Source organism: Notamacropus eugenii (assembly GCF_028372415.1).
Source record: "Notamacropus eugenii isolate mMacEug1 chromosome Y unlocalized genomic scaffold, mMacEug1.pri_v2 SUPER_Y_unloc_7, whole genome shotgun sequence".
Classification (NCBI taxonomy): Eukaryota; Metazoa; Chordata; class Mammalia; order Diprotodontia; family Macropodidae; genus Notamacropus; species Notamacropus eugenii.
In genome coordinates this window covers 146,616-162,468 of record NW_027325145.1, presented here as the reverse complement: position 1 = coordinate 162,468, position 15,853 = coordinate 146,616, and the positions used below count along the sequence as shown (strand labels likewise).

Below are 15,853 nucleotides of genomic sequence, written 5' to 3'. Positions count from 1 at the left end.
TTAATGCATAACCCTGACATAGGAGATACATGATTAATATTTACTAAATGTAGTTAACTAGTATTTTTAATTTAAAAGTCCTATAATACATTCAATTTACAAATATGAGGGCTAATCAGATTCTAGAGCTGAATTGATATTTGATCATCTCAATATGGATCCTCTAATCCTAACCCTAACCCTAACCCTAACTCTAACCCTAAATGCACTTATAATATAGAGTAGTTACTCTTTTCATCCTTTGTAATTGTTGTCTATTTCTTTACTGTTAGAAAATTAGCTTCATGTTGAAGTCACTTTACTAGGTCTATTAACATTTTATTAAATTATTTTTTTTGAGATTCTTTTATTACTCTTAAATTAATTAGTTTCTTAATTAAACCTAACATTGTCTATCATGCTTAATTTAACTTTTTAAATCACAAATATCAGTTCTATTTAGGTAGCATTAATGTGTTGCAGTCTTTTTTAACCCAGTGTAAAGTCCGCTAAGTCATTTAGAATTTTGATTCTTTGGAGAATATAGATTTTTTTGGGCAGATCTGACCTAGGCTGGTTCATTGATTCCTGATCAGACATTAAAATGTAATACAGTTATTAGCTGTAAAATCAGCAGAAAGAAATTGCTATTAAAAGATGAAAGGAGTGAATTTAAAAACCACTTGTTTATTAAAACATTACCAACTTCTACCTCCGTAGAAAATAAGCCATAGTAAGTTGGAAAACTTGTGTAACAGTAATTCTCTGGATTTGGATTTGTTTAGGTAGCAAGGAAAGCAAATGTCTGTCCATTTAATTCAATATTTTCCAGTTGCAAACTAAGAACAATATTTAGAGGAAGCTATATCAGTATTAATAGTTGATAACCAAGACATGAAAATATTACTGTATAAATCTGCATTATTTACTTTGTATTTTGCAGTATTTGAAAAACAAAGTAAGCCTTTTATCAATTTTCTATTATTTCATTGTTTGACTTTAGGGGTATTCAAACAATGACCGTGAATTCCCACAAGATTCTACTAAAAGACTTAAAGAAGAAAATGAAACAAGTATGTAGCAGTACTGGGATAGGGTTGTTAAGCTACTTCTGTTTGACTCTAAGTAGTCACATCTTATTGATTGGATTGATGTTCTAATAAAACTAGTATTAAATATTAATTCCTTAAAATTTAATTTTTAAAAATTCTTTTTGTTACTTCCATAGCTATGTAGTGCAGTTGAAAAAGTGCTTCCCTTTTGTTAGGAAGTGCAAATCTAATCCCAGATGTGCTTCTGGGCAAGTCATTTAACCCTGTTTGCCTTGGTTTCTTCAGGTGTAACACGAACTGAGTAAGAAAATGGCAAACTCTTGCTATACTTTTGCGAAGAAAACCTCAAAGTTTCAAGTAAAAATTACCAAGCAACCACAGCAGCAACACCAAGAAAAAAAACACCTCATCTTTTTTCTGGAAATGTTTTTCTTTTAATTCCATTTGTGTTTCTAGTGTATATTTTTTATGTTTTTATGTAATAAATATTTATACAAAGAAAGTAAATAGACTTTCTTTACAGCCAGAGAGAAAAGTTTTAGGGTTCCACTACAGATCACAAGAGTTCTGATTCCTTTGTTTCTGGTATTTTATTCTGTCTGTGATTCTATACTACTCCACCTCTTCTTCCTTTACATGTATTTTTCTCTTTTGTTTCTCCATTTCTGTTTAGATTAGTCTCTTTAACTCATTACATTGACTTTTAAAAGTAACTATTATTTTTCATTCCATCTCTTGCTTTGTTTTTGATTAATTCAAGAGGCAAATCACAGAAATGTTACATTTGGGAGACAGGCTCTTTTATAATTATCTTAATACAACTCTGTTCCGTGATTGTGTCCTGAACTTTCCAGCACAGTTCCCTTATATTATGTTTGCAAATATTTTTAGTAAAAAAAAGGATTTTAACTTTTTCTTAATTGTTATTTCAGCTTCTAAACATTGCAGAAATGAAAGTCCCTCTGACTTTCCTCATTTGAATGAAAAAGAAAAGGAAAAAAATAAGTCAAAATCCTCTGGAAAAGAAAAAGGTGATTTAGTTAAAACTGAGAAGATAGAGAAGAGCACTTCTAGTGGCAAAAAGGTAAATTTGCTTTTAAAAGTCAAAAGGAAATCACAGTTTCATGAAATGAGAAAAAGTGGGTTTATTACAAGACAAATGAATGGGATTGTGACAACCACTGTGCTGAGTGCTGAGATTACAATTTTTATTTTAAAGATAAACTGAATGTCCTTTCTATTGTGAATTAAAATTTGCATTCAGTAATTGATACATGAAATTATTTGAAGATTTCTTTTTACGTAAATATCCTTTATCATTCACATAAGCTTACTTTTAGATCACTTTGTTAGCCAAGTTAATAATGGCTAACATTTTAGCCTAAATGTGGTACTATACTAATAAGGAATTTTAGAAAAGGATAGTCTTTAGGAAGAAATATAATAAATTCTGTTTTGTACATGCTTGAGATGTCGCAGTTGGATACTCTGATGATCATTTGTAGTGATGGTAATTGGATGCATGATGAGCTGAATGAATAATATGTCATAGAACAGAAGGGGAAGCTCATGGTTGCTGGATCTGATTTACATGAAGATCTAGCAAATAAGAGCTTTAAGAAGGTAGGAAGACAACCGGTATTGTCAAAGATCAGAAAGGATACTAAATATTTGTGTGAAAGAATATACCTCTGTATATATTAGTAATTTGTGATACTCATGATTCAAGGTTCCGTTTTTTTTTCAAACTGCATCTACCTTTATTAAACATACTTTTCATAGACAATCATGGTAATTCAGGTGACACGTGCTGTGATGAGCAACAACTTTCAAGCTCCCATCTTCCATGGACTATAAAATCAATTGAAGAGTCTTTATTTTATACTTTAAACACGGCTTTCCCTATATAGAGTGAGGTTGAAGACTTTCACAATGAGTGTATGTTATTTAATAACTTTGCACAAGCCTACCCTGACTTTGAGGAAAAGAAATGAAAATTGCAGTATTGTTAACTGGAAAATATTTGCAATATGAAAGAATCTTTGGCTGTTTTGAGGAGGCCTCCTCAAGGCTGTAATTCAAATCCATATCACCTGAAAGACTGATATCCAACATAGTTGATTTGGGGTTAAGAGAATAGAGAGAGATCTTCATAGATCCCTGTGTTTGGAGAGGTCAAGTTGATGCTTATTGCAGACAGGGAAGAAGTACAAGTTTTTGAAATTATCCATGCCTACCCCCGCCATAGTGGCTGAAGGTGGAAGTGTTCATATCTGTGTACTGGGGGAGAGAGTGGGGTGTGTTTCTGTGTGTGTCTCAAGGAACCTCTTCTTGCTGTTCAGGAGAAATCTCAAAAACTAGGACGGGAACAAATCCCTTTACGTTTTTGATACTGTTGTTCAGCCACATATGTGTGTTCTACTACTTCTCTTTCTAGATTTCATTGTCAAAAAATGTTTTTTAGCCATCTCACAGGTGATTTTGTCCTGAGATTGTGTTTTTTTTTTCTTTTTCCTCTGAACTGAAATGAAATTACATTGATTTCAGCTTTCTCAGTTTTATCCCAATTTAGGTCTGGGAAGCACAACAGAGGCTAGTGCCTTGTTTGCATTTTTAATTGACATTTTTTAGTCTTGCAGGTAACAGAATTATAACACTGCTTCTTTTCTTACACTGCTGATAATTGGACTTGATTCTGAGGTTGCCCATTGGTTCCCATTCACATACTTTATAGTTGACCTTTCTGGTTGGGCCACCTTCCCAGTGAGTAGATGAATACACCAATATGGTATTCACTATTCTAAATGTGTTAGGCGAGAATTTCTCTATATTGTTTCTTTTCATTCTTACATCTTTTCCAGTGTCTGGGTTTATGGTTTGCAGAATGTTGTAATATGTTAGCTATTTTGATCCTCACAACAGCTATTTGAGATTTATAATATCATTATTGGTTATTTTTCTAGGTAATCATTTTGTTAATAAGGCCCACAAATTATTAATAAAAAGATAGTCATTTGCCCATCTGTCTTAGACTGTGGATGCCTAGTGGCAGTGGGGTCATAGTTTATATGCCCTCCAAAAAGGAAGTGTTTTTCAGGGATATATTAAAATGAAGTTTTTGAGGTCTTAAATCTTGGTTATAGAGACATTAATTTCCATCTTACCCATCTTGATAATAAGGAAAATTAACATTTCCCTAGTAGGCCTGTCTGAACAAATATCATCATGAGAAATATATTCATAATCGTAAACTTAGAACTTCTTTTACTGTTTGGTTAGATCTTTGCCTGGGGAAATCTCTAAGTAGTATTGCTTATTTTTATCATAATTTTACTCTTGAAAAAACCAAGATCAAGGTAGGCTAACTAGATTGCCTGAGGTTACACAGGCAGTACATAACTGAGGCAGAATGTGGACATTATTCCTGACTCTTAGCTCAGTAACCTACTTATTATGCCAAATTACAGCTTTTTTTATGAATAATAATGTCACAGAGTAATAACTGTGTTTATAATTTTCCTATCATTAAAGCATCTTTTTGGCATATTGTTGGAGTTTCTACTAAGGTTTAATTAAAATTTTTCTAGTAGATATTCTAGAGATAAATCATCTATAGTTAACATTTTCCATTTTGACTCTATCTTACGTAAGAGAGACCTTACAAGAGTTGAATGTATTTTTCCATTAAATTGTTTGTGTATTTGTGTTACTCTTCTTTCACCATTTCTGATGAAAGTGAAGTTCAAAAATGCTTTTTTCCCTTATTCCTCATTTGTAGTATGTACAAGAGAAAAATTTCTGTACTTTTCCTGTACTTCCTTTCTTCTTGTTTTGCCTTTGTCTTCATAACAAAATAAAGACTTCTTCCAATCACTTATTTAGAACATTGTCTTGTGTGGAGATTTAAGTTCTGAGGGGACATTTCTTTCTTAATATCCCCACCAATTAAATGTAAATGCTGCATTCTTTTATAAAATTTTATTTGGTTTTAGTTTTAGGTTTTAGCATTTAGTTTTATGAGATTTTGAATTCTGAATTTTTTCCATCTCTGCTCCCCATCTCCTAGTCAGCGTACAATATGATATTGCCTGTGCATTTACAGTCATATTAAATGTATTTCATGTTCTTAAAAACAAGTAGAAACAATGGGAGAAATGATGGGAAAGAGGGAAAAAAGAGAGCTAATAGTTTACTTTGATCTGCTTTCAGTCTTTACTTTGTATGTGCATGCAATTTTCCATCATGAGTTTTTTGGAATTTTTTAGAACTTTGCATTGCTTACAAGCGCGGTCTGTCAGAGTTAGTCCTCACACATATTCGGCTGTTTAAATACTTCATTTTTATTTACTTACTCTTTATATTCTTAATTACACAAAACATTGCTATATTGTTATGGTTCTCTTGACTCCTGTCCTTATATTTCAATTTAAGAAGCATTTTCTCCTGTTTACCTTCCCAAAAATACCTAAGAGAAAACTATTTTTTGTGCAATTGAAGCTTAGAGAAAGGCCTAATTATCTATCTGTCTGTGTGTTTGCATCTGTAAGTGATGTACAAATTAATTAAACTCATACCTAATTATTTTGCCAACAAGAAAGAAAGAGTTTAGAAAGGGCACAGAAATGCCAACAAAGGATCACTTGAGGGTTAATCGGGATGACCCCAAAAAGGAGAATGAAACTGAACAGTTATGTGTGGAGGATAAGCAAGAGACTGGTGTGGAAAATGGCATCATCATTCAAGAAAAATGAAGATTTATTTATTTTTATCTGCTGTGTTTATCTTCTTCATTCATGTTTCCATACTTTGCTAGTCTTTTCTGACTCTTAGATTTTCTAATGTAAATCTGGGCTTTTACCATTTTGCCCATTTTCTCAAATATGCATTTAACAGTAGTGGCTCTTACCTTTGACTTATTTGATTAGTAAAATATGTATCCCCAATGTATAAAAGTAAGTTATTAAACTTTATTATAATATATAACATTCCCTCAAACTAGAAAAAAAACAATAAAACTAATTTGATCTGTCCATTCCTGTTGCATATCTTCTCTGTTATGTCTTTCCAGTTTGTTTATACAGGGAAACTCTAAAGTTACCAGTGATTTCCTAATAGCCAGATCAAATGGCCTTTTCTAATTTTTCATTCATCTGCAACTAACCCTAACTCTGAATCCCTCTAGGTTTCTGTAACAGTGGTTCTCCCTGTCTCTGATCTGTCTGCATCTGAGGAGCTCATGAGTGTAATGTTGGGGAGATAACAAGGAAACAAATATTTCAAAAATATTTAAATTAAATTTAAAAATTTAAAAAAGTGAAGATGCTGTAATTAACAGGAATTTAGGAAGGCTTTTTGTAAAAGTTGAGATTTTAGTTGGGATTTACAGCATACTGGGTGAACATCTATCTTTGATGTGTTTGTTTTCACCTGTAGCTGCAGACTGTGGTAAAGTTTTGGCTTCAAGTGAGTGGAGATTATACTTCAAAGCTTAGAGCAGTTTTTAGTATGTCAAGACTTTGCCAGTTGTCTTTACTTTTCGCTTCTATCAAGATTTGAATGATTTAGGAAGAGGTTAATAATTTTTTACAACTGAACCTTACTTAAATTCAGTTCCTGAGCAAGTTAAGATTTTCTGCAATGCCTTTTGTCCTGTTTGAAGTAAAGGACAAACAACAACTGTAAGTTTTTTTGTCTTCATCTCATGACTTCACTGATGTACTTCACATGTCATCTAACCTCCCTTTGTTTTTGTAAGAATTCTTTCTTAGTCCCCTTTAATATTAGTATTTTCCTTTGGATTGTTTCAAATTTATCCTATATACACCTTGTTTGTACATCTTTGCTTAGAAGTTTTATCCTTCAGATTATAATATTGATGGAAGGACTGTTTTTACTTCTGCTGTGTGCTTAGCATAGTTCCTTGTATATGTTAGGTGTTTAATAAATGTTAGTAGATATACAGAATACATAAAAGAGTAGCAAATTGTGTTACTTATCATGAAGAATATGTGTATATTTCTTCCAAGAGAAATTTTTATTACAATTTTTATGTCCCTGTAATTTGTGTAGTGTCAAACTGACAGTTTTGAAACAATAAAAGGATGCAGACTTGGCTTTTTATACATTTTTGGAGTAAAGTAAGTTTTGCATGGTGTGAATATTGTCAGAACATAAATTAATATATGAAACAGAGTTCGTGTTTAATTTTCTGTTTCTCAGCTCATTTTGGTAATTCTTATAGGAGTCTAGACATGATAAAGAAAAAACAGAAAAGAAGGAAAAACGTGAAACCACAGGAGGAAAGGAAGAAAAAAAGTAATATCCTTTAAAATAATCATCAAAGACATTATTAGTAGACACAAAAGCATTTCTGTCTTTAATCCAAATTTACTGTAAGTTTAATCAGGTTTTAAGTTTAAGGGAAAATAAACATCCTGGAGCAATTATCTAGTGATACAACTTAGTGAGTAATTAGAGTATAAACTAAGAAGCAAAGATCTCATTTTAATGAGGATAAGTGTAAGAATAATTTATCTCTTTAATGAATTACATCTATGAATTTGGAATTTTCACTATATTATCATTAGAATATTACTTGTTCTCTTCCTAATTGTGTGGATGTTAATTCTTCTTTTCCAATTCTCCCAATACATATTTTCCTTTTCAGTTTAAAAAACATAATTTAGGTGTATAAAGAAAACATTGGAAGAGGTCCAGGACAATTCATTTCCTTTCTCTGAGTCTTGTTTTCCTTACTTAGATATTTATGTTACAGTTTATTATTATTGATATAGCTCTTTCATAGGTATTGTCTCATTTGATCTTTATAGCAGTCCTGTAAGTTAAACTGTAGTTATTGTTCACTGTTTTTGAGAGTTGAAGATATTGAGAATCAGGGTAACTCCCTGGCTCATGGCCAAATATCTGTTTTTTTAATGCAGTATTATTTGTATGTATAAAGTTCAGTCCAACTCTTAAAATCAAGTGTAAAGTAATGTCTTGTAAATGCTTTATAAGAATAATAATAAATTACATCATGGTAATCAACTTTTTTCCTTAATGGTAATTGCACTCGTAAATCTTCAGATAAACATAAATAAACAAGCCATATTTGAGGTAAGTGATTCTGTTCCTTTCTTCTCAAATATACATATACATACCCGTTTATACATGCACACATATATCTATATATATGCCTTAAGTAAACAAAAGTACATGTCACCATAAATGTAAGCTTTCACTTTTGATTGAAATATTGGAATATGTAATCTTCATTGTGGGCTTTACATTGAACCTAATGATTACCAAAATTGCCTCACTTTTATACATCTTTTGTGACTTTAGGATAATCTAAGTTCATTGCATGGACAGTTTAATTTTGTGTATTTACATTCCTACCTATGTCTCTAGCTACACAGACTATTAAAGAAAGCTCAACACATGCAAAAATAAGTATAAAATCGACTTTGACAAAAGGAAGGAAGAAATTATTTACATCTAGGTACATCACTGAAGACATCACAGAGTGACATTGTTTTTAAAGTATAGCACTAACTTAAACAAATGGATGTTGAAACTCAGGTTATTATGTACCAGGACTCAGAAACACTCTTATTCAAATCTGACTGTAACTCTGGGCAAATCACTTAATACTGTGCCTCAGTTCCTCATCTATAAAATGACATTGAAAAGGAAATGACAAAGCATTTCAGTAAGTATCTATGTTATGAAGAATCTAAAAACAACTGAAAAAGAAATGAACAACTGAAATTAATTTAGGGTTAGTCCACAATATTGAGAGAATATTACTAATAGAGAATATTATTAACACTTAAGACTGAAACTTTTTGGCAACAACCCCTACTAAAAATCAAATTAATGAAAAAGAGAAGTGAATCTTTACTATTAATGAAAAATGGATTTGTACAACGAATTGGAGGCAAGGATTTTGGGCACAAAATTGATGCCACTCTATGTGGGTATTAGTGAGGTTCTATACCAAGGTGGTGGAAACAGAAATATGAAGGAATAAACAAACGAGATGTTTTGGAGGTAAAATCAACAAAACTTACTAATTAAATAAAGGAAGACGGAGAATTAAGAAAACAAAAGTGCTCTTATTTACTAACATAAAGAAGGAACAAAGAATACATTGTAAGAAACCTTCCTAATTTATTTTTATTTCTATTGAAGTAGCAATAAAGCATTACTGTGCAGAGATGGAAAACCAACTCAGTTGAAGCTGAAGCTCTGATTACCTAGTGAAAGATTATGTAGAGAAAAAAAGAAGAAAGCTGCTCCTTATTGAAATCTCCACCTTAAGAGGTACCAGAACAATGATGGAAAGAAGACAGAAGAAGGGGTTACACAACAGTACCAAAAGTTATTAAGAAAAGGGAATTTCAAAAGATGAAGAAGGGATATATCAGTGCATTAATATGTAAAGTTTATAGACATACAAAGTATTTTTTTAAGTCATTGTTGCCAGGTAATAGGTTCATAGGGTTGACTTTTTCACAATTACACTTGCTGAAGATTTCATAAGATAATTTTCAGACATCTTCATGAATTTAACAAGCCTTAGACCCAGACATCTCTAATACATCCTGGCTATGGTATTTCCAACAGAATTGCCCTATAAAGACAACTATTTAATTCAGTGGTTTCAGTTGTGTCTCACTCTCCATGATGTCATTTTTGGGTGCTTAGTCAGAACAGTTTTCTTTTTCTTTTCTTTTTTTTTGTCATGTACATTTAAGTAAAGTTATGTAGATTTTTTATCTTCTTCCCCCACTACACATGGATATCATTATACACAAATACATACATACATACATATGTAAAATCATTCTGTAGATGCTTCTGTTTATCAGTTTTTTCTCTGATTAGTGCTTTCTTGCATATATCGTCTGTAGTTAATTTAGGTATTGATAATAATCAAAATGACTCAACCATTCACATTTGTTATTAAAACAAAATAAATGAAATAAAACAACAAATGTTTTATACACTGTTCTTTTAATTTTTCTTACCTCACTTCATTATTTTGTGCATCTTTTCATATTTTTGTAATATTACATTTTTATAGCACATTTATTCTATCACAATCACAAATTACAAGTTATTCACCTATTCTGCAGTTAATTGGCATCCCTCACATTTCCAGTTTTTTGTTCCTACAAAGAGAACTATGATGATATTCTTAGAAAATCCCAAAGACTTAACTAAAAAATTGAAAAAATATGTTTTACAGTGTATCAGGATATGAAGTAAAACCACATGAATCAATAGCATTCATATGTACATGTACATATACACATACACATACATACATGAATATATGTGAACATTCATACACACACATACCATGCCTCTGGATAGTGCCTGGAAATAAATCTGCCCAAAAACCACATGACGAGAAACCTAAAAAAATTTTTTTATACAAATAAAATCATTTTTGCTTATGGGTAGGCATTGTCAGTGTAATAAAACAATAATTTTACCTAATCCAATTTATATATTCAGTGCTTTCCCAATTAAATTACCAATAATTATTTTACTGAATTACAAAAAAAAAATTCATTTGAAAGAATTAAAAATCAAGAATATCAAAGGCAGTAATTTAAAAAAAAATGTAAAGGATAGAAAGTTTTAGCCGTATCAGATCTTAAAAATCTGTGTTATTACAAAGCTGTAATTATCTAAACTGGTACTGGAAAAATAGAAAGGTAGATCAGTGGAACAGAATACGTATGCAATTTACAGCACCCAATAAATATTTAACTTTGTATTTGACAAGTGGAAAGACTTAAGATTTTGAGGTAAGAACTCATTTCTTGGTAAAGATTTTTGGGAAGACTTGATAACAGTCTGGCAGAAATTGGACACAGGCTAGTATCTGGCATCATTTACTGAGATAAGATCAAAATGGATACAGGAGCCAGTTTATAGGGACATACCTTGCAAAAAATTAGAAGAACATGGGAACTATTGACAATGTTAACTTTTTTTTTAATGTTAAACTTTAGATCACCTTTTACACTTTTGTCCTTAACCCTTCTTATTTCCTCTCACTGGGATTGATGAATTCATGAAAACAGAGTTAAGATTGCCAAGAGAAATAATCAGCAATCTTAGTATAGCTTTAATACTACAAGTTGCAGAGAAGGTACCAGTCTCTCTTGGTAGCATAAATTTCCTCATTCAGTTTTCCAATAATGAAATCTTGACTTCGTTACTATGAGTGAATGAAGAGCACGACTTGGAAACAGAAAGAATTCAAGAATGGGAACACTGGAATTGAGAAGTGTTTTCCAGAGGTTACTGAAGATATTGAAATTACAAATTCATTCATAACTGATTATTTTTCTAGGTGAACACTGAAAAGGAATACTTTCTGTTCCGAAATGCATTATTTTCTCATAACTTCCACAGAACTGTGGAAGACTTGTCCATGTGTCCTTAAATTTATTCCATTTTCTGAGTTAGTTTTGTCTTTGATGAAAGTTTATAACTTGTTACTTAATTCTTTGGTTCATTTTTCAGGGTATCTATGAACAACTTATACTAGAACAACTGAGGATGATTTCTGTGGAATTTTCATCTGGAAAACTTGTTTACTGTTTGAAATAAAAATAGTTAATGAAACGCTTTTGAGTTTACACAAAAAGATTGTTTTTTTGTTTCATTCACTGAAAATTGGAATGGGAACACTCTTGGGGCAAATTTTGAGGATACTATCTCTTCACAGTGCTTAAGAATTGCTTATGTTTATGTTTATAAGACTGATTTTAAAGAAATCAAAAACCCCAAGGTGAATAGTTAGCCATCAGGCATTAAGTAAGTGATGTGAAAAGTTTTTGGGTTTGGAGGTAAAGGAAATTTATGTGCATGAACTTCAGCTTAAGAAGTTACTCGTTTTCATCTGCCCACTCCACCAGAGGAAGTCTTCGCATATTCAGGGTAGACATCCCTTTATCTCAGCAATGGGTTTGAGACCCCTTGGTTACCTTCAGCCTGGTTTGACCCATCTGCTGAAATGATTTACTGGGATGTGGCTGCTCCACATGCTGCAGCTTCTTGGAGTCACAGGTGAGAGTTAGGTGGAACAGGTGGACACTAAAGGTAGAGCCTGGAAAAGGGCACAGCAGCCATCACACCAAAGTATTGGTCCTACCTGAACACATCCTACACCCTATATGTGAGTAAGCTTTGATTTCCTGTCCCCAGATACTGAGCCAAGAGCAGGTTAAGCCTTACCCCATTACAGGGGCCTAGGTGTGATCTACAGATGTGAGCAAGACCATACAGGCCCTCCATGGATATTCTGTGGAGACAGAAACTTGGCACCTCAGAATGGTGATTACAACAGCCATCATCCTTGGTCACTTTCAGGGGTTGTAAAGCATTGCAAGCACTGGGACCCCACAGTCATCCTGTTGTTTTTACAAATGTGAAACACATTTGTTTGCAGAGGTGGAGTCAATGGTCATGGTCCTATGGACCATGGAGCATTCCAAGTGGAATTTTCAACTCCCAGCCAGTAGATCCATGAGAAAAATATCTTGTAAATCTGCCAAAGATGATGGTACATTCCTAGTGTCAAAGGATGGGATTCACAAACCCAATGGTGCTATTGTCATGCACCACGATTCAGGGGATATTCATGAGCCCACATGCCCTTGCTCCACATGTCCAATCAGGTGCCAACCCTGGATACTTTCTTCCCCATCTTTCCCCAGTGGCCCAGACATCAGCCTGCAGCAGGCCCCCACCTTTTACCTAGGTGATCCCTGCAGTCTGTTACCCACCTCTAGTTCATCATCCTAGCCTTTGCCAAATGAATGTACATTAAACATAGGTGTTAAGGACTCAGCAAATGCTAGTGTTTCACTAGAACCAAGTCCTCTAGAATTAATTTAAAATCCTCTGGCTTTTCAAGGCTTTTCTGTTGTTCTACCTTTCCAGGCTTCTTTTACCTCATTGCCCTCATGAAATCTGATCTGGGGACATTGAGTACCTTGCTATTCTGAATGCAAGATATGATATTTCCCCCCTAGGGACTTTGAGCTGATTGTGCCCAGCTCTCAGAGCTAGCATCTGCCTGTCTTGGCTTCCTTCAAGTCCTACCTTACACAAGGATACTTTCTTGCCCCTCCTCAGAGGGCCTGTATTGTTTTCCTATATAGTCTATATAGGATATAGATGAAGCCTGGACTTCTGGAGTTTGTGGTGTATGGAACTCCTAGGTTCTCCCTCCAGTGAAGTACCTTTTTCTGCACTTTAGAGTCTTCTAGTATTTCCAGGAGTCTTGAGGGGTTAAGCTGTCATACACAGAGGAGGTGTCAGAGGCAGGGCTCAAACTGAGGTCTTTCTGGCCTGTGTTGTGAACCAAACTGAGTTTTAGTGAATGTGTGTCTACACTGCTTATATTTGTGTGGATGCTTTCTGCTTCAGTGAGTGACCTCCCGCCTCATTTTTGGCTTTTTATCCCCAGCTCACACATAGTGGTTGTTTAATCAATGTGTATCGATAAATTGACCTTTTCTGTCCTTGTCCTGAGACTGGACTCTGAAAAGGGGAAGCAACTGCTGCCACAATCCACCAGGGGGCACCCTTACGTCTGCGCAATGGAGTCCCTGGCAGGATGGGGCTTCATGCTACTGAGGATAAACTGGTAGATTTCTGCCTAGGCTGAACAATAACTTTGGCATCCAAGAGGTCTGGATCCCAAATGTGCTCCTCCTTTAGAAATCAGTTTAGAAAGACCTTGGTTTGGATGATTGACTTCCCCAGTTGGAGCATTTAAGTAAAGTACACGCCCACTTGCCCCTGCTAGGGACCCTCACTCCCAGCCAAGATGGATATGATTCTGTTTTCTCTGTTGTGAGACGTCATCAATTTCGGTGGAGTGAAATTCAGAAAGGAGTAAGTGATGTGACAGAGCCTCTGAATTTGAATCCAGCCAAGCGCCCTGGACGGCAAGCCTAGGATGGAGAATTACATGAAAATGGCTCCTTTTATTTTGCTAAAAGACATTTGATAGAAATGGGCTACTTACAGGGTGGGAAGATGGCCTACTATGAAATGTGAGCTGAACACAGTGTAGATATTGATGTTGATATTGATTGGCCTATTGCAGGAACGAAGAGTATTGAGATATGGCTATTTTGGCAAAGAGAAGCTTAAGGAAATAAAGCTCCTAGTTTGCAATATTGATGGCTGTCTCACCAATAGTCATATTTATGTATCAGGAAACCAAGAAGAAAATCATATCTTATGATGTTAGATTCAATTGGGATAAGTTTATTAAAGAAAAGTAATATTGAGGTGAGGTTAATCTCTGAAAGGGCCTGTTCAAAACAGACACTGTCCTCTTTAAAACTGGATGTGAGGATGGAAATTGGTATATCCAATAAGCTAGCAGTTGTAGATGAATAGAGAAAAGAAATGGGTTTATGTTGGAAAGAAGTGGCATATCTAGGAAATGAAGTTTCTGATGAAGAATGCTTGAAGAAAGCTGGCATGAGTGGGGTTCCTGCTGATGCTTGCTCCATTGCCCAAAAGGCTTCTGGGTATATTTGCAAATGCAGTGGAGGGCGAGGTGCCATCCGAGAGTTTGCAGAACACATCTTCCTACTGATGGAAAAAGTGAATCCATGCCAAAAATAGAACATAATGTGATGATGATGATGATGATAATGATGATGATGATGATAAAAAGGAAGAGGAAACTATATAGCCCTCTTCAACTGCTTTGTTTGATTTTGTTGGTTTTACTTCTGTGTTGTAATGTTTCAGAAATATGATTTGCTCTGTGGTATAGTTAAATAGCTTTAAAATGAAAACTTCTGAAATCATTACCCCAAAATCTGTTGTAGAAAAGGAGTGGTCTGTGTTACCATTTATTTGAATTCATCACTTAGGGTTGCTTCCAGTCTTTCCCAGATTTTTGTTAAACACAATTAGCAATATTGTCAGAAGGTTTAAAGCTTTGCATTGTGCCAAATAAGACTGCATGTTCATGTGCTTCAAAGTGATCCTTAAGTTTTATTTATTATGGGACTGTGTGTTTGGTAAGATTTGCACTATCAATTAATAAAACTGTATTGCACACACACAAAAAAAGAATTAGGGTTGATATAGTACCTATCTTCACATATCTAAGATGATGTCATATACAAAAGAGATTACAATTGTTTTGCTGGGTGCTAACATTTCAGGAATGCTGTTGTGTGTCTCTCCATCAAAATTTATAATCATATATGGGAACTTTTAAACCCATGTTAGTAAAGTAACAATTTGAGCTATCCCAAAATAGATGGGACTAACTCAGAAGGTGGTGAATTCGCTGTCCTGTGGTCCTTATCCTGACATTTGATGACCATTTTCTGGAACATTTTATGGGAAGTACATGGTTTAGGTAGCAGCTGAATTAAATGTGCTCTTAAGAGTCTATTATTCTAAGTTCACAGAGGAGAGAGGTTTAACTTTGATAACTAGGTACTTAGGTGTTTAGGTTTCACATTTAGCTTTAAAACAGTCCTAGAAATTGTTTTTAAAATGGTCTCTGAGAAAGGATAATGAAGCGTGCATACTTGAACAGTAGATAAGGAGAGATTGTAGCGAACAATTGTCAGACTCAGTCGCTTGATTTTACTTCACAACTGCTTCATTACAAGGGAAGCTACAATTCTAGCTAGGTGATACACCTGGAAGTTATCATCATATAAAAACAAAATTTACAGTTAGTAAAATTTTGTTACAAAATGCCATGATGCAAGTAAATACTAATATTCAAGAAATTAGAAATTATTTCATTT

General features: G+C 33.8%; 1 protein-coding gene and 1 pseudogene across 1 annotated transcript in view; both read left to right on the top strand.

Moving 5' to 3' along the window:
- Positions 1–7,350, top strand: part of LOC140517020 (THO complex subunit 2-like) — a 71,738-nt gene extending 64,388 nt beyond the window's left edge. Inside the window, exons 33-35 of the mRNA XM_072627868.1 lie at positions 983–1,052; positions 1,964–2,115; positions 7,273–7,350. Of these exons, the coding sequence (XP_072483969.1) occupies positions 983–1,052; positions 1,964–2,115; positions 7,273–7,350 (300 nt within the window). The remainder of the gene's footprint in view (positions 1–982; positions 1,053–1,963; positions 2,116–7,272) is intronic.
- A 5,186-nt stretch (positions 7,351–12,536) lies between these two features.
- LOC140517021 (N-acylneuraminate cytidylyltransferase pseudogene) lies at positions 12,537–15,121 on the top strand (annotated as a pseudogene).
- The last annotated feature ends 732 nt before the right edge of the window (positions 15,122–15,853 follow it).